Source organism: Prionailurus viverrinus, chromosome A1 (assembly GCF_022837055.1).
Source record: "Prionailurus viverrinus isolate Anna chromosome A1, UM_Priviv_1.0, whole genome shotgun sequence".
Lineage (NCBI taxonomy): Eukaryota > Metazoa > Chordata > Mammalia > Carnivora > Felidae > Prionailurus > Prionailurus viverrinus.
The window spans coordinates 11909407-11933407 of record NC_062561.1 but is presented as its reverse complement, the minus strand read 5'-3'; the positions used below and the strand labels follow the sequence as shown (position 1 = coordinate 11933407).

At 35.6% G+C, this 24001-nt stretch overlaps 1 protein-coding gene across 8 annotated transcripts in view; it reads right to left on the bottom strand.

Moving 5' to 3' along the window:
* The window catches only part of PDS5B (PDS5 cohesin associated factor B), a 202131-nt gene that overhangs the window by 3731 nt on the left and 174399 nt on the right, over positions 1–24001 (bottom strand). For 4 of the 8 annotated variants that reach the window (XM_047863753.1, XM_047863743.1, XM_047863764.1 and 1 more), the window contains 10 exons: positions 21904–22108; positions 18771–18885; positions 16863–16995; positions 13896–14015; positions 12563–12625; positions 11841–11986; positions 9263–9368; positions 4190–4629; positions 3989–4099; positions 756–894 (listed from right to left, as the gene is read on the bottom strand). In XM_047863753.1, the coding sequence (XP_047719709.1) occupies positions 756–894; positions 3989–4099; positions 4190–4629; positions 9263–9368; positions 11841–11986; positions 12563–12625; positions 13896–14015; positions 16863–16995; positions 18771–18885; positions 21904–22108 (1578 nt within the window). The remainder of the gene's footprint in view (positions 1–755; positions 895–3988; positions 4100–4189; positions 4630–9262; positions 9369–11840; positions 11987–12562; positions 12626–13895; positions 14016–16862; positions 16996–18770; positions 18886–21903; positions 22109–24001) is intronic. The other 4 variants (XM_047863783.1, XM_047863778.1, XM_047863790.1 and 1 more) reach the window with 4 other exon arrangements.

Genomic DNA, 24001 nt, shown 5'->3' with positions numbered 1-24001 from the left:
ATTTTTCTGTGAATATCTGGTACATAAATGAACCCTGGTGCAGACAAAAGTGCTGATTATGTTAAAAAGGACAGAGGGGCGGGGGTCAACTCTGGGACTTGATCTCACAACACAGGTTTCTCAAAGATGGCTAACTGTGCTGATCCAAAGATTCAGCACTGGTGTATCATTAGGAGAACAGTTTACTTCAATGTGTTAACTGTATTTCTTCCAAAAAGAAACACTGAAGATGTGTTAACCGACAAAGCCATTCTTAAGAAAAAATTATCTCAGGAAGAATCACATTCTGACCTTTGTAAAAGAAATCTAGGTTACCAATTTCGTAAATTTCAAAGACATGATTTTATTTTAGATGACTAACTTGTAAAACTACTATGAAACTCTAAGAAAAAGTTATGAAACATTAGCCATAGTCTATTTAACATATAACAGTGGTCTACAATCAAGGTACAGCTTAAATGCTTCAAGGGTCAATTTATCAGAATGCTACTTGTTCTTCTCCACATTGTTATAAACTTGACATTTACATTTTCACTAGGCTACATCTGTCATTCTCACTTAGTTTCAGGATTCCATAAAGGAAGTTCTCTCATCACCCAAGGTGGTAGGTGAACCAACGTTACAAACTGCTCAAGAAAAGTAAATAAATACTTAGAATTATAAGTAACAGCAAGTGCTATATGGAGCTGACCAAGTATTTACCAACTCTATTCCTATATTCTATGCTAACACATGGTACTTTAATAGACACATACATTTACTGTAGAAACTTCCTCTTCCTCTGTTTCTTCCTGTGGAACATCATCATTGACAGGAGAGCTACCCTGAAACACATCTACTTCTTCACTTGAATCATTTTCTTTAGTAGCTGCTTGTTTGGAGCGTCCTACACGGCTAGAGTAAAACAGAGGTAAAATAAAATGAACATTCTGATCTTTAAGTAGTAGATCACCTCAGAGGAAATGCTCAAAATATTTCATAAATTCTCATTTATTGCCATTTTTATCCTCCATTACCTTACAAAACAAGAAATGTTATTCTTATTCTAACCCCTAACCCAGTGTTTAATCCTAGAATCTCACAAACACTGACCAAGTAATAAAAAAACCAAGACAATAAAAGATTATAAAACATAACCCAAAGTCTGCTCTTCCTTTTATCTTTCCCAACTCAGTAAAAGGAATCTGCATCTACTAAGCTGCTCAAAACAGAAAATTTAGAGTCCTTCTTAATAGCGTATCAGTCTTCATCTGGCCCTATAATTCTTACAAAGAAATCTCCAATCTATTCACTTCTCTCCACCTCTACTGCTACCACACAACTTCCACACCATTCTCGTCTTACCTCTTCTCCAAAAATGTAAAAACAGCTGATGTCACTCACTCCCCCTAGACAGCTCCCTGCTGTACTGCGAGAAATTCTGTAAACCTTCTTAACATAATATATAAGGCCTTGCAGACAGTTGTTGGCCATCTGTCCATTCTCATCTCTTTCCACTCCCTAATTCCTTACAACTACAATCCAGCAAATTCTTGCCTTCCTTCAAACTCTCTGAATTGGCCAAGACTTTTCCTACTCTGGAACCTTTAGCACAATGTTCCCTCCAACTGTGTTCTTCTCCTTTTTCTCTATCAGCCCAACTCCTACTATTCTCAAGAAATCAGTTCTCACTTTCCAAAGAGAAAACTTCCCCAATTCCCTAGCCCTCCCATTATGTTCTCTTATAGCACCCTGAAGTTTTCCTCAGGGCACAGATCACAATTTAGAATTCCATATTTATGTGTGATTATGTAATGACTACACGCCATTTAGATGTTAATCCCAAAAGGACAAGAATAATGTCTATTCTGTGCCACTGTAAGCCACTGTAAACCCTAGCACCTCGTACTCTCTGAAACATAGGAGGCAATCAAATATATGTAAGAGATACCACCATTTAATCAAATGTATCCCTTTTGATATTTATTTGCGTGTATATTCTTTAAATTAAAAAATTTTTTTGAGTATAGTGGACATACAATGTTACATCAGTTTCACGTATACAACACTGTGGTTCAACTTTTCTACATATTATATGCTGTGCTCACAAGTGTAGCTGCCATCTGTCACCAGATAACGCTGCTATGACACCACTGACCTTATTCCCTATGCCATGCCCCTCTATTCCTGTGACTTATTCATTCCCAGACTGGAAGCCAGTATGTCCCACTCCCCTTCACCCATTTTGCCCATGCTCCCACCTCCACTTCCTTCTGACAACCATCAGTTTATTCTCCGTATGATAACTGTTTTCAAATTAATTTTTGAGACAGAGAGAAAGAAAGAGAGCGTGTGCACACAAGCAGGGGAGGGGCAGAAGAAAGGAGAGAATCCCAAGCAGACCCCCACACTGTCAGCATGGAGCCTGATGCAGGTCTTGAACCCACAAACTGTGAATCATGACCTGAACCGCAACCAAGAGTCAAATGCTTAACCGACCGAGACACCTAGGTGCCCCTGATCAACTTTTTTTTTTTTTAATTAAGACTATAGTTTATCATTTCTCTTGGGTAATCCACGATATGTATTCTTTAATACACACTCAAACCAAGTAATTTTTTTTTTTTTTTACTTGGTTCGGCTTTTCTGAGTTAATGGAAGAAAATACAAGAATTACAGGGAAAATAATATAATCTTTCTCAATTCCACTGAGGTCAGAACAAGAAAAACAGGCAGATCATAACGTATGTTATTCTAGCTCTTAAAAAAAATAGATTGCCCATGAAAGGAAGATATGCTGTTAAGATGGAATATAGAGTCTTTTTCTGCACGGATTTTTAAAAGAAATACTTGTTTGGTTTAGACCATTTGTATGAGGATGTGTATAATTTTAGATGATTACGCCCTTAATTTTTTGATGCGCAAATATAAACTAATTAAAGTTATGAGCCTGAAAGCTATTTCTGTTATTTCCTCATTAGAAAATTAATCGTGGGAATTTGATATTCCTTAAGAATTGTTTTTTAAAAATAGCTACTTTTCGTAATTGAATCCAAACACATTTACAAAGCTGCCACAAAAACGTACTTACCTTTACTTTTTACCTGAGGAAAAAATTACATGGAAAAAGGCAGGAAGTAGCTAGACACTCAAGCAACTTTTCCTCTTCCTGGGGAATGCACAGGAAGAGGAAAAATTTCCAAGATAACTTAAGTATTTGGCCAAGGTGTGCTGGCAACTCTGCAAAGCCAAGGCAGTGATGTAAGTATGCAACGGGGTCACTCTCAGAATTACAGTCAGAATTTCTGACTAATGGAAGACATGCTGTTCTACTTCCACTTAAATAACTGAGAAAAAAGTGCAAAATATACAAATGACAGCACTGACGCTCCTGCTACTTTACCAATTTTAGGTACAGATTTGTTATTGTGATCTTCTCATGAACATATGCTTGTGTGAACTTCCACAACTATTTATATGTAGATACAGATCTGTTCATTTGATTAGAAAAGAAAGAAAACCAAAACCCCCAAAACTTCAGATCTACATGTGGTAATCTCTTTGGCTATAATTTAAAGAAAAATAATGCCTGTGACTTTCCTACACAATTCAAAGAATAAAAGCAAAAATATAAAAACTATTTTTTTTAAAGTTGCTGAGGAGAGATATTAAAAACTATAGTGTGGAAAGACAAGCAACTTGGTCAGTATGATGTGATTATTTAAAAATACTTTCTCATCTCTTTAGGTATCATAAAGTCTGTATTGGAAATAATAAACTATTTGGTGTTCATTTAAAGAGATTTGCCTAAAAGCTGTAATCAGAGGTTACCAGAGGGTTAACTGGGATATCAATTACCTAGGTAAGTTTATAAAAATTTTATCTTACCTAGTATAATGGGACTAAATATATGGGATTTTAAATACAGCCCTATGTATATTTAAAAACTGATAAACTCTCGCAAAATAATTTGAAACTGGTTTGAAATTTAATATTATTTACAACTTACACATTTTTTTTTGGTTGTGATGGTGATGGCGTTTTTGATGGTCTTCCTCGTCCTTTCTGTGGTGTGGATTGTGTGGATTCAACTGCACTAGTTTCAGGAGATTCTGCTCTGCTTTGGGGAAGACCCAAATGTGGATAGCATCAAATTATGATTTAGAACACAGTTACTAAATACATGCAGTTCAGAGTTACATGCACTTACCTCTGTTGTGCTCTCCTTGATGTTCGGTGCTGTTTGTTCTTTGATTTCTGTTCTGTGTTTCCACTTTGTCTTTCTTCTTCTTCCTCTTCTTCTGGTGCTGAAGGTCCAGACTTTTTTTTGGTTCCTTTTTTAGACGTTTTCATTGTTGGTTCTTCTTTTGGTGTACCTCCACCAAGAGGTTTAGGTGGTCGGCCTCTTTTACCTTTTTTTGGCGGGCTATTCTGTTCATCTTCATTTTCCAATATATCTTCTTTGAGCCTCTTTTCCTCAGGCCACTGCTGTTCATCTGATTCTGAAGCTGTATGGCCTCTCTTCCGTCCACGCTGACTGCCTTTAGGTTTCTGTTCCTGTACCAACTTAGTGAGGTCATCCATACCTAATTTCTCTTCTGAATCTGTGACAGGTGTTTTTTTCCGGCTTCTAGGCTTGTCCAATTCAGACTAGGAATAAAAATCACAATTTCAAATATAAATTTGTTAGGATGAATATTTTGAAAAATGAAACAAGAAAATGTTATCCACTTTTGTCATAAAACTGTACCTAAATAAAATATAGAGTCTTTAAGTATATCAGAACCATAACTACTTTGTCTTTTAACTTAAAAAATTATCTGGAGTTAAGAGGGTAAATTTTCATTTTTACTTGAGCTAGAGAGTCTCAAATTGACACCTTTCAAGATCAGTATTTTATTAAACTTTAAATTTTAATGAGTTATTTCATTTAAAAAAATTTAAATTCCATGCTTGAATAATGGATAACTATATCAAAGTATAATGGATCTGCTTTAATAGTCAAATTAAGTGATTCTAATTTTATTCCACAGTGTATAAGATATAACTATGTTATATATTATGTTATCAACTATGTTATATATTATGCTTAGACACCATAAAAGAGCTACTTTTCCTTTATAAATGGAGGTTGCAAGACACAAAAGTTAAACATATGCATTTATTAAAAATTTTGAAAATACTTCTGAATCAAAGATACTGTCTCTTCCCAGCTACAACCAATTAAAAACAAAAACAATTTAAATTAGTTAATCAGAAACTCAAATTCAAAATAAAAGCCTAGTCTACATTCAGAGAATATATATGTACTGACCGGCAGATGGAGACTGAGGAAATTCTCCAAAGAAACCAAGAACAGTATGAGCCCTTACAGCTTCCCATACACATGCATGTATAAAACTCACAAATACAAGTGTTTTATTTCCAAAAAGTTTGTGTCAATTTACATTCTTAAAAATCAGTGAAAAGAAAACAACAAAAATTATCTGATTTGTTTAGTCATTTTGTTATGTCATTGGTAATTATGCTAATTATGTCATTGGTATTATGCTTTGTCCATTTGTATAGTGGAGTCTTAGTATTTTAAATCTACATTCTTCTATATTTTTGTGTGTATTTAAATTTTATTTCCTATTTGTTAAGGATTGAATTATGTCCATACAAAATTCATATGTTGAAGCTAGAACCTCTGATGTAATGATATTTGAAGATGGGGCCTTTGGGGGATATTTCAGTTGAGATAAGATCATGAGGGTGGGGCCCCTCATAACAGAATTAGCCCCTTATGAAAAGAGACACCAGAGAGATCTTTTAGTCTCTCTTCTCCACCATGTGAGGAATAGTGAGAAGGCGGCCATCTGCAAACCAGGAAAAGAAACTCTCACCAGGAAGCAAATCGGCCAGCACAAAGGTGAGAAAATTAATTTCTGTTGTTTAGCCATCCAGTCTACGATACTTTGTTATGGCAGCTTGAGTAGACTAAGACATTACCGTATCTTGATAGGATTTGACATGGAATTCTAAATTGTCTTTCCTATCCACCCCCAAAGAGTATTTCAATCATTTCAAAAATCACTGACTTATAATGGTTCCTTTACTTTGTATTAGGTTTTAAAAATTAAGAATGTTTCTGGGCTATTGTAACGATGGCATAATATTTTACTAAACATAGAGAAATAAAGAAATACATTTGTGTTTGGTTAGGCTGATGTTATTACTCCTCTTTTGTACCATTTATTCTTCCACACGGACTTAAAATCACACTGGAATTTTATAATTACATATAGATTCATTTAAAACAAACCATCATTTGTTTTTATTCATTTCTCCCATTAAAGAACATGGCATGTCTTCCTTCTATTCAAGTCTTCTAGGTTTCTCAGTTTGGATATTTTCCCCACATGGATTCCCCCTACTTTTTTAAGGCTATGTTTAGGTTGATCGGTCAGTTGGTTGGTCAGTCGGTCGGTCTGTCTGTCTGTCTACCTACCTACCTACCTAGCTTTGTTGTGGAAGAGGTTACTGTGGTGAAGCAAATCTCCTTTCCCCCAAATGTATACTTGATATAAAGCAAAACTACCAGACTAAAGTTAATTACACAGATACATACATCTACCACATAGAGATGTTTAATTGGCTACCATACTAAATACTTAGTTTTTCAATTGCTTCTCTTATTTTTCTAAGAGTACAAAAGAAAAATGAATTTGTCTCTTCTTTTTCACTGTCATACCTTTGATTCCTATTTCATGTCTTCCTGAATTTGTCAAACATTCTAGAGCAATCTTAAATAACAGTGATGACAAGAAATTACTTGTTTTGCTTCTGATTTTTAATTAAAATGTTTCAAGTATTTTGCATTTAAGAATAATTTAAGAAGAATAACTGAGTCAATGATTACTGATTTAAACAGATAAAACTTTTAGTATGTTAAGGAAGTATCCTTCTGGTATTAGGTTAGTAAGAGTTCATATGTATCAAGAATGGATTTTAAGTTGTATTTATATCTTCTTGACATGACCTGAAGTTATCTTGTTAGTATTCTTCTTATTTGGTATACTGATTTGATATATTATGTTAAAAGATTTCTTAACATTAAATTATCCTTACATTCTAGAAAAAACAGACCTATAAGTGACTGGTTTTAATTTGTTAGCATTTATTTGCATTTTTGTACAAATAATTATTGTTACTCAGAGATGCAAAGGTAAGAGAAATATTGAATTAAAGTTAACTTTACAATTATCACCTCCAGTTTTAAACTTTACAATTCATTTTAATGTCCAAAAATGTGATAAGGTGGCTGAATTCCTTCATACTCTGGAAAAGGTTGGTGGTAAACAGGAAATTTAATGTCTGCTTTCTTGAGAATACTGTAAAATAAGCTAGTTTACTAAAGCACTACATTCTCTAGTTTCTTTTTCATTTTGCACTGCATTATCTTAAGAACAGAGGGAGTATAAAACTGAGGTTAAAAGCAGGAAATAAGGAAAACATTCTATTTGTAAAACTAAATATTTGAATATAAATGTATATGGACAATAATTCCTTTGTGATGAAGTTTTAGTATCAAGGTGGTAGTATATACAAAGACAGGACTCCTTCTCTATAATCTACTGGTCTTTAAATTGAACTTCTGTCTCAAAATGCTAACCTCTTTAAGGATATTTCAGTTGATATGTATTAATAAGGTTCTTACAGTATTTCTGAAAAAGGATACAATGTTACACAAAAGGCACCCAAAGGCTTCCATTCTAATTATACAAATAAATCTCAAAAGCTCAAAATTTCACAACTTTGCTATGGAAAAGAGAGACTTGCTCTTCACTGCTCTGTAATATGGCAGAACTAGATACAGAATTTATAGGATAACAAAATATTAAGAATTCATCACTACCATGCTTCCCACATTTGGTGGGGGGGGATATACATAAGGGAGCAGGTCAGTATGTGGGTATAGGTGGCTTAGTTGATGAGTTGATGTTTCCAACAAATGAGAGAAATTGTAAGCTTTCCACCTAAGGCATTTTTAAGCACGTGGTAAACAACTCATAAATGCTAGTGAAGGAATTTCTGCATTAAGTGAGAAGTAGGACTAGAAGACATAAATACCTTTTCCAATTCAAGGTTCTCTTCTATATATCCAGATAACAGGATTCCTTTCTGGCTAAGCGATCAATTTTTAATTCTGCTTGGGCAAAATTTTTAAACAGCCAATAAAAATCAGAATTTACAGTATAAGTAGTAAGGATTTAGTAAGAATTTAAGAATTATAATTTTTTAAGTGGAAAGAAAAACAATCTGGCAGAACAAATTACTGGAGAAACTTGAAAACAATTAAAAATAATTAAAGCTTTTTGGAATATGTAATGTTGGGCCAGTGGTAGAAAAGAAGGGCAGTAATATTTCAGAGAAAGCAAAGGTATTTTATTAATAACGTTCCACCTCTACTGGGTAGATTTCAAATGCATTAACATTTACTTTATAGTAATCATTACTCAAAAATATTGATCTTTGTAATGATAACATAGCAGCAACACCAACTGACTTGGACTAATTCATTTATTCTGATAAACCTTAACAGCTAAGTAGCCACACTTTACAGATAAACTGATTCAGAGAGCCTCATGAATTTTTCAAAAGTTTAAAGCTAACCTAGAAGTCAAAATGTGCCCAATTATTAAGGTTATCAGGATGTACAGAAATACATAACTGTATTCTGTATCTGTACTAAAATTTAACAAACCTGTCTTTAAATGGCATTTACGAACAGTCTAATCATACAAATTATCACTGCTATTAAAATTTAAAAAGAAGCCTTTATGAAAACTGCAGCGTTCCCTACCTTTGCTAGAAGCTTACTTGGTAATGAAAGGCTTAAGAAAGCATCTAAAATGGAGGAGCCTTTAAGGACCCTCATTCTACTTCCCTTTTCTAATGCTAAGTCTAAACTTACTGTGTTTTAAACAACAACAATGACAACAACAACAACAAAACAACAACAACAAAAACCTCCAAATAGTTCTGAGTATGGGACTGGCATGTTTGATTTCCAAGATCTACAGAATAAAGATCACTCATTAGAATGACAAGAAACACAAGAGATTCAATATACTTAAATTACAAGGTAGAGGATAATGATGAACTCACATTTGTGATTAAAATCATTAAGAGAAAATCAAATGTCAAATTTGAGAGTAATGTTAACTGGTTTCAGTGTAAACATTGTTACTTATACAGTAAAATTTTTATTATAATTATAAAATCAAACCAAATATCTCACCCTTACAAGATCAGAGTCGTCTCTCTTGTCACTTTTTTTTCCTGGCAAAGGTGATGACATTGTATAATCTTCATTTTCACTGTGATCCATTTCAGAGCTATCAAGCCTTTTAATATAGACATTTGTTATTATTATTACAATGAAACAACCTTAAAAACTTTCCCTGTTCCCTAGTGTAGCTTTACAGCTATATGAGGAAAAGTTTCATTCTTTTCCGAAAAGTATCTGTTTCATTCTATCATATTTAGCACCAAACCAACAAGCAATGAATTACATTTAATAGAGAAACTTGAAGAATCACAAATTTAGTTTTCTTACTAAGTCTTTTTAAAAACTAAATTCTATTTTGGAGTGGAAACATAAAGCAAATTAAAACCTTTCTGGTTAGCAAGTTGGATTGGCCTATGTTACTACAATCCGCACCTATCTCTCATATTCCCAGTTCCACTTTTTCTTCTTTGAGTTCTTTTTTTTAAATTTTATTTATTTTGAGAGAGAGAGAGAGTCAGTCAGTCCCAAGGAGGCTCAGAGTGGTCCACGCAAAGCCTGACGTGGGGCTCAATCTCACGAACCGTGAGATCATGACCCGAGCCGAAATCAAGAATGGGACACTTAACTGAGCCACCCAGGCCCCCTTTCTTCTCTGTATTTTTAACACCCTGTCACACACTAAAGTTATTATGTTTATTCTCTACTAACTTCCCCTGCTAGAATGTAAGCATGGATCTTTTGCCAACTGTATTTATTTTATACTAAGCACTTGTACCAGTGCCAGACATAAAATAGGCACTCAATAAATACTTAGTAAATGAATTAACAGCACAAGCTCACAAGCTCTCATTTATTGGTATGAAGCCTGTCTTCTGTCCTAGGTGATCTCATCTTTAATGTGACTTTGAAAACCATTTATACATCGTTAAATCCTAAATTTCAATCTCTGGCCTAGAAATTACCCTGAGCTCTAGACTCACATATCCAACTGCCCACTCACTTGAATTTCCTATAGGCATCTCAACTTTAACACAGCCAAAATAGTTATTTGGACATTCCTCTTTTCCCCATCTCCCCAGACAACACACACACACACACACACACACACACACACACAAACACACGCGCGCATGCATGCACAAAGCCTGTTCCTCTTCAAAGGCTTCTAACATCTCAGTAAATGGCACCGCCACCTATAGAAACATTCAAGCAAAAAAACTCCCTAGGATACATCCTTAAATATTCCCTTTTCATAACTATTCACATCTACCTCATCAGCAAGACAATTTGGGTCTAAAATCAAAATAAATCCCACATTTGACTACCATCTTCTTCCCTCTTCATCCCTTCTCTGAATTACCATTAGCTGACTCCTAACTGGTTTATTTTAATCTCAATTCTACTTCCTCTCTTCTCCATAAACGATAGGGCAATCTAATAAAAGTTGCAAATTAGATCACTAGGCTCCACAGCAATATCTGAGCAAAGGGAAAAAGTCGAAAGCAATTTTGAGGCTCTCAGCCTAAATGACTGATCTTCTTTGATTACAACCAAGATCCAAAAAGAAAAACCAGTAACTTAGGATATGAGTTGCTGGAAATGGTTTGGTCCTGTTAAGTAGGAAGCCATCCCACTAGAAAATGTCCAAATGATATAGGTGAAGGCGACTTAAGTATCAGCCACTAATATGTATTAATACAGGAATCTAAAACAAGCACTATAAATGTATTTTTGTTCACTCTCTAGCATATATCATTTGACAATTTATTCGTTACAAGGAAACTGATAAGACATTTTAGAATGTCTCATCCTTTCTTTATTGATTGGTTATGAACAATGCAAAGATAGCACAGTCTTTCATAATAACTAAGCAAAATCAATAATCAGTGGCAGTTAGGGCCTGTGCAAGGCTTTGCTGCTAACAAACTGCTAAGTACTACACAAAAACGAGTTAAACTGTGAATTATTTTCTCTTTTCCTCTTTCTTAAGACGAAAATCTGTAGAGCATGATTTGAAAGTACAAATTTAAAACAATTTTTCTAAACAAAAAAATTTATACATGTGCATGGGAAAAAGAAACTCAGACCAAAAAGTATAGAATCTCCTTCCTATACTAGATTACCACAAGATGTTGTGTATTCTCCCAAAACTTTTCTATGCATATACAAGCCAATCTGAAGACAAATCCCTTGTAAAAACTCGAAAATACTATAATACTGTTCTATTCTTTGCCTTTTTTACTCAATAATGTATTGTGGAAACAATTCACATTAGCTCATACCTCATCATTTTTAATGATTATGTCTTCTAATGTATGGTTGTATTATAACATAACAGTTTCAAGTTTGCCAGACATTTAGCTTATGTCTACCAATACAGGGTATCCCAACAAGCTAAAATATGAAAGCCTAAGATAGAGTGCCTATCTAAAATAAAGAAGCAAATAAACAGGAAGATGCAAATGGCTGTTCGGGTATGCACTGATTTCCACTCACTGACATTAAATGTTTTGGGTTACATTATTTTAGATCTCATTGCCTTGATGGAATCCTTAAATGTAAAGTATGGTATTTCTTAGGTACTTACCTCCCTTTTATTCTTCCAGGAGAGCTTGGATTTGAGCTGCTGCTTGCATTGCTTACAGTTTCCATTCGTGATGATTTTGTCTGAGATTGCTTGCCTGCTGATGAAAGTGGCTTATTAACAGCTCCTAGAACATTGGTTGTTTTAGGCTGAAATGAAAAATGCATATCTCTTTCTATTTGATTAAAGCCAGAAGAAATTTATACATAAAGAACCATAAATCTCTGTCCAAGTATTTACATACAAACCACACACACAAATATACCTATCCTTAAGCAAAATAAGGATTATAAATTGAGTATCACTTGAATAAGTGAAAAACTATACAGACAAGCATAATAGTTAAGCTTCTTTGCGATTTAGAGGAAAAGGCTTACATAGAAAGAACAAATAAAATGTACAGTCAACAATAAAAATAGATAATCAAACTGCTTTGGAAAGACATAAGATGTTTTTAAGATTTTTATCTTGACATTACAGGATAAGATATTTAAAGATCAAGGTCTCCAGCACTTTATTTCAGGCTACAAAATAAGTTCATGTATCTCAGCTTGCATTTATACTGTAAATATATTATTTCTTACTAGTAAATAGAAGAGATCTAATAACTATTTTCTACCTTAAGATACACTAATTTTTAAAGAAATACAAAATAACATAATTTTGCCAATAATCACAGTAAAATAAACTACCATGTAAAAATCAGAATGACTCTCAAAACGTACTTTTCCAGGAGTGAAAAACGATTTCATTTCTGGAGGCAGATAATTTTTGGTGTTACTGAAATTCTACAAGCAAGAGAAAAAGTTGTAGTTAGTGAATAATCAAACACTATACAAGAAGTGCTTCAAAGCCAACAAAGCATGTAACAGATTTTGTTTTAAAGTACATAATAGAAGACATACTTCAATAATAAGTTCAAACACAGAACTTCAGTCACGGATTTTAAATACTGTAATAAGCTTAAACTAACCTTCTACCAACTCCAATATTAACAAAACATATTTGAGCTCTAATGTGCTAGAGCTCTCTGTAAGTGCATCAGAAAACACATGCTTCTGTAAAAAAAAAAAAAAACAAAAAAAACCCACAACTCTCCAGAAGAGACCACATTTACTCCTGTTATCTTAATCATGACAAGGTGAAAGCAGACAGTCCCTTTTAGCTACTGGGTGAGCCTGTTCCACAAGGCTGTTGCAAATCTCTGTATGTTGGTTAAGACCTTAACTGCTATTTTACTTAGAAACAAACACAAACATAAAAACAAAAACGGTAGTGGTGCTTTCCAAACTCTCAGTCAATAGGCTTAGATGCATTATGAACCTCTAAGAGAATCTGGAAAACACCTTGTATAGCTCGTACAATACTAGGGGCACCTGGATGGCTCAGTCGGGTTAAGCGTCTGACTTTGGCTCAGGTTATCTCACAGTTCGTGAGTTCGAGCCCTGCGTCGGGCTCTGTGCTGACAGCTCAGAGCCTGGAGCCTACTTCAAATTCTGTGTCTCTTCCTCTCTGTGCCTCTCCCCTGTTTGCGCCCTCTCTCTCAAAAATAAAACATAAAAAAAAATTTTTTTTTTGTATTTCCTACAATACTTGAGTTTTGCACTGAGTTTGGGGAACATTCTTGTGGTATTCCCTGGGTCTCAAACCTGTTCCAGTGTCTGCACTTGTTTCTTCATACCAGTTACAAATTTCAATCAAGGGCTTATAACTTCAGACTCTATCAGCATTCTCCTTCCCATTTTGGATCACTGGCCATTAACTGACAGATCTACATGCTTTGATCACATTTTTGCCTGTACTCGTAGACTGGCATAAAACTCCAAACACAAACTCTAGATAATCTTGATTAACCTCCGGACCTTGTTTGTGTCCTCCGATTTGGCCCATGTGCTAGTCTTGCACCACATTATTAAGACGCAAGCTGACCTTTCCACGACATTAGTAGTGCGCCAGCTCTTGATACTGATCCTTCCTAATCTTCCCACAACCTAGTGCTGAGAATACATTTTATTACATTTTATTTCAATCTACACACACAAAATCTAAAATAACTACCTTGTCAGGCTGGGTGAAAAAACGAGCTGGTAGTACTGGGTCTTTAGGAGATTCCAAACTGTATGTGGTGCTCTTTGACATGATGATATTCATGGCAACATCACACACAGTGTACAGTTTCTGCAATGGTATTAAAGAAAATTAGGTACTTAAGGTGGCAGCCTTGACTCTGAATTAGGAGTAATTCTACAACATGCAATTAGTACAGGCATACCTCAGAGATACTGCAGATTCGGCTCCAGACCACCACAATAAAGCAAATGTTTCAATTAAGTGAGTCAAATGAATTTTTTGGTTTCCCAATGCATATAAAAGTTATGTTTCCACTATACTATGATCTATTGAGTGTGCAACAGCATTATGTCTAAAAAACAACGTACAGTGTAATTACAGTACAAGTAATTAAAAACTTTCATTGCTAAAAACGTTAACCATCATCTGAGCTTTCAGTTACTTGCAAAATCTTTTTGCTGGAAGAGGGTCTTGCCTTAATGTTGACGGCTGCTGCTGATCAGTGGTGGCTGCCAAACGATGGAGTGACTGTAGTAACTTCTTAAAATAAGACAAAACTGTAGTTTGCTGTACTGACTGACTCTTTCTTTCACTAACAATTTCTCTGCAGCATGTGATGCTGTTTGATACCATTTTACCCACAGTGGAATTTTCAATATCGGAGCCAATCCTCTCAAACGCTGCTGCTGTTTTATCAACAAAGTTTGTGTAATATGCTCGATCCTTTGTTGTAATTTCAACAATCTTCACAGCATCCTCATCAGGAGCAGATTCCATCTAAAGAAACCACTTTCCTGGGGCGCCTGCGTGGCTCAGTCGGTTGAGCATCTGACTCTTGATTTGGGCTCAGGTCATGATCTCACGGTTCATGGGATGGAGCCCCAGGAAAGTAGTTTCGGTGCTGACAGCACAGAGCCTGATTGGGATTCTCTCTCTCCCTCTCTCTCTGCCCTTCTCCTGGCTCACAGTCTGTAAATAAATAAACATTAAAAAATAAATAAATAAACCACTTTCTTTGCTCATCCATGAGAAGCAACTCCAAATTCATTAAAGTTTTATCATGAAATTACAGCAATTCAGTCACATCTTTAGGCTCCATTTCTAGGTATAATTTTCTTGCTATTTTTACCACATCTGTAGTTACTTCCTCCACTGAAGTCTTGAACCCCCCTCAAAGTCATCCATGATGATTCTAACCAAGAAGTTAGAATCAACTTCTTCCAAACTCCAGTCCATGTTGATAATTTGACTTCTTTCCACGAATCATGAATGTTCTTAATGAATGTAGAGTGGAGAATTCTTTCCAGATTTTCATTTGACTTTACCCAGATCCATGAGAAGAGTCACTATCTCTGGTAGGTACAACCTTATGAATGTATTTCTTAAACAATAAGACTTGAAAGTTGAAATTATTCCTTGATCCCTGGGCTGCAGAATGGATGCTGTGTTAGCAGGCATGAAAATAGCATTAATCTCATTGTAGGTCTCCATCAGAGCCTTGGGGGTGACCAGGTGCATTATCAGTGAGCAGTAATATTTTGAGAGAAATCTTTTTTTCTGAGGTCTCCACTATGGGCTTAAAATGTTCAGTAAAACATACTGCACACAGATGTGCTATTTGTTTGGCTCTGTTGTTCCATTTATAGAGCACCGAGTAGACTTAGCATAATTCTTAAGGGCCCTAGGATTTTCAGAATGGGAAATGAACACAGGCTTCAGCCTCAAGAGACCAGCTGCATTAGCTCCTAACAAGAGAGTCAGCCTGCCTTTTGAAGCCAGGCACTGACTTCTCTGTAGCTAGGAAAGTCCTCAATGGCATCTTCTCCCAACAGAAGGCTGCGTTAGAAAACTGTTATTTAGAGCAACCACCTTCATTAGTTACCTTAGCTACATCTTCTGGACAACTTCTATGTCAGCACTTGCTGTTTCACTCCGTACTTTATCTTATGGATGGCTTCTTTCCTTAAGCGATGAACCAACCTCTGCTAGCTTCTTTCTTCTGCAGATTCTTCACCTCTCTCAGCCTTCACAGAATTACAGAGTTAGGGCCTTGCTCTGGATCAGGCTTTGGCTTAAGGGAATGCTGTGGCTGGTTTGATCTATCCAGGTCACTCAAACCTTCTCCGTATCAGCAATAAGAGTATTTCACTTTCTTATCATTTGTGTTCTCACTGAAGTAGCACTTTCAATTTCCTTTAAAAACTTGTTCTTGGCATGCACATCTTGGCTAACTATTTGGTACAAGAGGCCTAGCTTTCAGCCCATCTCAGTTTCTACAGGCCTTCCTCACTAACTTTCATCATTTCTAGCTTTTGATTTAAAGTGAGAGATATGCTACTCTTCCTTTCACTTGAGCACTTGGAGGCCACTGTAGGGTTAATTGGCCTAATTCCAATATTGTTGTGTCTCAGGGAACAGGGAAGCTTGAGGAGAGGGAGAGAGGACAACTGGTGGCTACAACAGTCAAAACACACACATCAGTTAAGTTTGCCATCTTCTATATATGGGTGAAGTTTGTGGAACCCCAAAGCACTGATCACTGATCACAGTTCACCATAACATATATAATAGCAATGAAAAAGTTTACAATATTGCAGGAATTACCAAGATGTGACACAGGGACATGAAATAAGCAATAAGCAAATGCTGTTGGAAAAATGCTGCCAACAGACTTGCTCCATGCAAGGTTGTCACACACCTTCAACTTGTAAAAAAAAAAAAAAAAAATGCAATTATCTGCAAAGCGCATTAAAACAAGGTATGGCTGTGTGTAGTTTTCAGTACAATAGTGTAAGTTAAACTATTGTTTTCAATATTTCTAATTACTAATAGAAATACTAATTATTAAATAATAAAAAAGATTGATAATGTCTATACATACTGTATTAGTACCACATCCACACTCAAATGCTTAAATCAACAGGGAAGCATGATTATTTACAAAGAATTACATACTTCATTCATTTTTGCATCATCTGGTCCTTGGGCATCTTTTGTTTGTTTAATATTTTCTACCATCTTTCTGATAAACGCATGACTGTTATTTTCATTTTTAGCCATTAATATTTCTAGAACAAACCAAAGACATCTAAGAAAAAGGGAAGAAAAAGAAATGAAAAAATTAGTTGTTAAATATAGATAAAATAATTCTTAATATAAATATAATAAACTCCACAAACGGAAAAAATTAAAAAGGAAAAAACAGCTATATCAAAAGAGAAAAAAAGGTATGTCACACATACAAATCACAACTTATCAGCAATGTAGGTGTGAATTCAAAAGACCCCTTCTCAAAATCTCAATAATTTTTCCAAAGAGGCAGGTTAAAAGAGAACTTAAATGGTGGAAATGATGAAGTGATCTTAACCCCTAGCTATGACAGGGAAAGAAAATTGCCTAAAATAATAACCGGGCCATGGATAAAGTGAAGCCTCAAGCACTCAAGACAGCAGTCCTGATTGGACGTTTTCAAGAAAATATAACCACCTAACTCAATAGTTAAGAATCTTAATGAATAAATTAGAGAGAAAAAAAAAACCATGGTTGACAACTACACATACTGTCTTTGCTTAAGAGGGAAAAATTAAAAGAAAGTCTCACTAGCTCAGTTAAAGTTAATTACATACAACTCTGTTCAAGACCAAACCAAAAGTGCTTTGTGTCTTTACTATATAGGCAGAACGGAACAGAGTTGTGGCACAGAGGAGAAAAGTAAAGTGAGAAGAGAGAAAAGTAAAGTGAGAAGTAAGGTATCATTCTAGAAGGGGAAAAATAACCTTAAGGATCTTGGGAATAGAATAAGTTCTTCTGGAGCAGCTCTCTGACAGAATGGGAAGAGTACTCAAGACTGTACTGGGCATTTTACAAATAAACCAAAAATATTTAGTAAATTCCAAAGAATATTAAATGTATTTCAAAAACCAAAGTTATCTGAGAAAGATGGTTAGAAGTTTTCATTAGTTACAATCACCCTAACACAGAACTCATTTTGGGAGAACTGCTTAGTTTTAAAAAAACAGAAACTGTGGCTAAAAGAGGGTAGTAACAGCTTTTCCCTTGTCATAAAAAAGTTACCAGTAATTTGATTTTATTCTCTTGAGGTACCACAAATATTTATCAAATATTTCTATGAACTAAGACACCACCAGTTATTTTCCTTTAATAGGAAGCTAAAGGCATAATAAATTCATTTATTCAAAACCACAGACGTTTATCGTAACAGAAAGAGGACTAGGGTCTTAAGCTTATTTAAAGAAGTATGGCGGTATTAGGAAGACTTCTCTAAATATTATTGTATTTCCCTATTCCACACCCAGGCATAGATGGTCTTTCTGCCTCTCAACAATAATCTTTGAAAAAATTACAAGTGCCATAAACTTGAGCTAGAAAAACACCAATGAAGTAGTAAGTGGGGTAGTTCCTTGGTAACCAACTTGGCCATTACTAAATTAGACCATTCTCTCTTCCTACGGAGAAAGATAGTTAATGCAAAGAAAAAGTGCTATGTGAATAAAGGAGAGTATTAATTTGCCCACATGAAAATTTACAGTTGTAGAAGAAAGCAGGAAAAGGTAAGAACTGGAATGGAAACTCTTAATGGACTGCATCAATAGAGAAGAAGTGCCAGAACGAAAGAGACACAGCAGTGCACTAATTATGCTAAATTAACTTTTGGGAAATCATATAGGAAATGAAATATGAAGATATGGTATGAAAAAAGAAAAACAAGAGAAGAAATAAGGGAAGAACATGGAACTCCTAAGAAATTAAATAAATCTAATTAATTATAATGGCAATTCCATTATCAGCAACAAAGAGAAAAAGCTTTCAGAAAATATGAAAATGGAATGAAAAAGGTCTTACTCTTTAACATCTTTCAGTTGTTCAATATCCTGTACTTTGACATAATCTGGGTCATGTGCCAAAAGGTGAATTGTATATGGAACAACATACTCTGGTAGAAGAGACAATAATTTTTCTGAAAAAGAAAAAACAAAACACAAACATCCAGGTTAGAAAACCAAACCTTACACTTTGTCTATGATACCGTATTTCTTGCATCCCAGTAGTTTCCCAAAATATGGCTATAAGAAAAATTTATTGAAATGTCCAGTGTTGAATTACACCATAAAGACTTTATTCATTCATCCATCATGTCCAATATTGAAATGCCTACTAAATGCACCATATGCTGAGCCTACAAAGACAAATATTTTCATTTTTAAACACACATGGTAAAAAGTGACCCAAACAAACTATATCTAAGAAAAAGAAACATAAGATCTATTTTTCTTGTGATTATAAGCAACCTTATGTTTAACACTCCCTTATTAAGCTGAGCAAAAAAAAAAAAAAAAATAATAATAATAATAATGCATCTTTCAATGTTAATATGGCACAAAAAATAAGAAGGTTGATACTACTTGAGATTATTTGTAAAAAAAAGAACAGATCTAAAGTAACAGACTTCAGAGTTTCTAGGACATTTGAAGTAACAAACTTTTATTTTAAATTCAAATATTTTTATATTTTGACCTGAGATCAGCATATTGCACTAGAGGTCAGAATGGTAATCCTAACTAGTTTTACCAAACATTAGTCAAAAAGACCAGGAGTCATATACTGAACAATTCCTTTTATATTTCCTACTTTCAAAATAAAATTTTAATTTTTTTTTTTTAAGTTTATTTATTTTTGACAGAGACAAAGTGTGAGCATGAGCTGGGGAGAGGCAGAGAGAGAAGGAGACACAGAATCCACAGCAGGTTCCAGGCTCTGAGCTGTCAGCACAGAGCCCAATGCAGAGCTCGAACTCATGAACTGCAAGATCATGACCTGGGCTGAAGCTGGACGCTTAACTGACTGAGCCACCCAGGCACCCCTCAAAATAAAATTTTAAATCAGATACTCAACTTGGCATATAATAAATACTACATGTGTCAATAAGACACCAAGTTTTATTTATTTCCTTATTGCTGAACTCTAAGAGAATAGTTGGTGTGTAATATTTATTTCAAGAAAATATAGTATACAGAAGAAAAAAGTAACAAGTTTCAAAACTCAGCGATATTCAAATTCAAATGTATCAAGTATTTATTCAATGCTTACTATTTTCTAGGCTTACTACTTTTATTGGGGCATATTATTTTAAGTACAAAGATGAGTAAGACTAGATAAAGATCTCACAGGAAATTGTAGAGACACAAACTATACTTCAATGTGAAAGGCGCCTTCAAGTAAGTATAGCTAACAAGTACCAAGTACTTCTTTGAACCACACATCATGCCAGGTGCTTTGTACACGTAACACTTAAATCCTCATGCTAACCATAAGAAATGAGTATAATTATACCAATTTTACAAATAAGGAGACTAGGGCTCAGATTGAGAAAGTAACCTGCCCCCAAACAACCAGTAAACAGAAGAGGGATTTGACTCCAGAGCTCTTATTCTCCAAGTTTGAGAAGGAAGAGAAAGAAAGAAGGCCCCAGTGATGCAGTAACACCAAAACTGTATTTTAAAGGATTCAAAAGGTGCAAACCACGCTCCTTAGTTTTCTTTATATTTGTCTAGAAGGGCAGGCAATTTCCAGATAGAGTTGACAACAAAGTTAAAAGATGGTTGCACAAATTTCAAATAATCCATAGTATAAGATACACAAAATTTATAGGTAGCTTGAAACTCAGGCTGAGAGTAAGGACCATGCTAATGAGTTTCAACTAGATCCTATCAGCAATGAAGAATCAACATGGATTTCAAGCAAGGAAGTACCATGATCCAACCTGTTTTAGAATGGTATTCTTGATAATGGTGTGTGGCACAGCTGGAGATGGGTCAGAGGCAAGGAAACACAACAGGAAGATGTTTGGAGTGTATTCAATTACCCAAGTGAAATATACCAGAGTAGGAGAGCTAAGGAGAGAAACATTCAAGGTATCTAGAGGATATGGCGACCAATAAGAGGAAAAAAGAAGGTACAAAAATAAAGGCCTGATTTTTGACTTGGGTAACTAGGTGGATTCTAATGCTGTTAAAAGAACTCAAGGGTGGCTTGAGCCTGGCTGGCTCAGTTGGTTGAGCCTCTGACTTCTGAGGGTCATGATCTCATGGTCCGTGAGTTCGAGCCCCATGTTGGGTTCTGTGCTGACAGCTCAGAGCCTGAAGGCTGCTTCAGATTCTGTGTCTCCCCCTCTTTCTGCCCCTCCCATGCTCATGCTCTGTCTCTCTACCAAAAATAAACAAACATTTAAAAAAAATTTTTTAAAAATACAATGAAGAACTCAGACACAAAAACTAATAACACAAATGGGATAAAATGAGATTAAAAACAGGCACACAAAAATTTAAAAAAAAAAAAAAAAAAAAAGGGGGCGCCTGGGTGGCGCAGTCGGTTAAGCATCCGACTTCAGCCAGGTCACGATTTCGCGGTCCGGGAGTTCGAGCCCCGCGTCAGGCTCTGGGCTGATGGCTCGGAGCCTGGAGCCTGTTTCCGACTCTGTGTCTCCCTCTCTCTCTGCCCCTCCCCCGTTCATGCTCTGTCTCTCTCTGTCCCAAAAATAAATAAAAAACGTTGAAAAAAAATTTTTAAAAAAAACAGGCACACAAGCACCGGATATTAACATCAGCTACCAGTGAAAAACGATCAAAGATAAAAGACCTGTACTTTTTTAAATCTAAAAGACAGTACTTACACCACATATGTGTGTGTGTGCGCGTGCGTACATATTTCACGGTTTTATTAAAAGTATCTCCAATGTCATTGCTTATTTTCCTTGGCCAGTCAGTTACATAAAGAAACATGGGTTGATATTTAAATACCTATGCATTTATATTTATCAAATGAACTTTTTTAAAGGAAAACGGTTATTGAAAATTAGTAACAACTTTGTATTTAATGATGGCCAATTAGAGTATAATAAATAGCAGTAACATCACTTTGTGTTCAATAAAACTGCAACTGGCTAGAATGGTATACTTCCATTTTCACATATGCTTACCACTAACGGCTGCGTGCTGCTTCAGATACTCGCGTCTCACATTTATATTTTTGACCAGACACTGCCTAGCATGAGCTCTTCTCTCTTTTACAGGATCTTTTGCACAAAGCGCACAGATTGCCATATACTCAAGTGGAAGCCGTAATCGGGAGAGGCCTTTGTGAAGTTTCTGAGCAAACACTTGTCTTACTTGATAGCATTCATCCTGTAAAGACAGAATTATTCCACAGATTATTCACATGGCAACAAAGAATAAGTAACAACCTCACATACAAAATTTGAAGGGTAAAGGAGAGCAAGTTTATGGATAACCACTGCTTCTGCTCTCAAGACTGAGGGATTGTGACATGTTCATTTCAAGGCTGTAGTGTTCACAAGGTACCAAGTTACATGTGTTAGAAAATACTGAATATACTTTTAAAACAGATAAAGCGGGGCGCCTGGGTGGCGCAGTCGGTTAAGCGTCCGACTTCAGCCAGGTCACGATCTCGCGGCCTGTGAGTTCGAGCCCCGCGTCAGGCTCTGGGCTGATGGCTCGGAGCCTGGAGCCTGTTTCTGATTCTGTCTCCCTCTCTCTCTGCCCCTCCCCCGTTCATGCTCTGTCTCTCTCTGTCCCAAAAATAAATAAAAAACGTTGAAAAAAAAAATAAAACAAAGCTAGTACATATAAATCCATCCTAACTTAAGGTATTAAAAATAGTTTAAATACCATCTCCTATCCAGCTTTTGCACTTACTGAGCAAGATAAAACTGTCCAATTTATATATTTTAGCTTTAACAGTGAAAAAACTATTCAGATTAAAATGGACAACTCTGAAGGCAAGAGTTACTAGTCAATTTCAGGAACACCAAATTACTTTTAGTCCTATAAATGAACTGATTGCTCATTACCACTGTGCCTGCTTTCCTCATACTAACTCCCTCTATTAAACCACCCATCTCCACTCTTCTAGCTAACTCCTCCTCATCTCTAACAACAGCTCCTATATCTTCCAGTCTTTATCAGGCATCCAGCTATCCTCTCTTAGCACTCTGTGCGTATCTCTGGCATAGCATTCACTATACAGTATTAAAATGATTGGTTTATAGGTCTTACCCATCACGGCTCATTCCTTAAAGACAAGAACTATGCCTTTATTCACTTTTGAGCCTCTAAACCTAGCACAGTATCTGGCATATAGATTATCTATGGAATAAGCTATAGGACGAAGCTCAATATGACACTTGAGTCATATATGAAACGTATAAAGACCTTCATAATTACACCTTACCCTCCACCAATGAACACAAAGTGTGGTGTCTTTCATACTATTGCAATGTTATGCATACTATTTCTACTATCTATAATGTACATTTTGGTTTTTTTCAAAACCTAGGTCATAACATCTTGCTCTTATCTTTAAATCCTTATTTTGTGTACCTTTTCTCATTTAATTTAGACTTGTTTATCTCTCTTTTTTTTTTTAAGTTTATTTTGAGATAGAGAGAGCACAAATATGAGCAGGGGAGGGGCAGAAAGAGGAGAGAGAGAATTCCAAGGAAGCTCCCCCACTGTCACTGGAGTCCGACGCGGGGCTCAATCCCATGAACCGTGAGATCATAACCTGAGCTGAAATCAAGAGTCTGACACTTAACCATTTGAGACACCCAGGTGCCCCCAAATATCTATTTTTTAAGAAGTATTCTTGGGGCACCTGGGTGGCTTAGTCAGTTAAGGGTCCGACTCCTGGTTTCGATTTGGGTCATGGTCTCACAGGCCATGAGACTGAGCCCCATTTGGGCTCTGCACTGACAGTGTGGAGCTTCTTGGGATTCTCTCTCTGCCCCCCCCCCCTTTCTCTCCCTTGCTCGCTCATGCACTCCTCTCTAAAATAAAATTTTAAAAAATAAGAAATTAAAGAGTATTCTAATTCCACAGAATTATTGTCAACCCTCACACCCAACAAAATAAAGTTGACATCAACTCATTCCTTCCTCAGTATTAAAACTCCCACGGGGTAGAGGAATCTTCATTATCTGATTATTCACCATGAAAATACCCAATTACAAACTGTGTAAGTCAAAATATCACAAATATATTCACAGATGAACACACCAT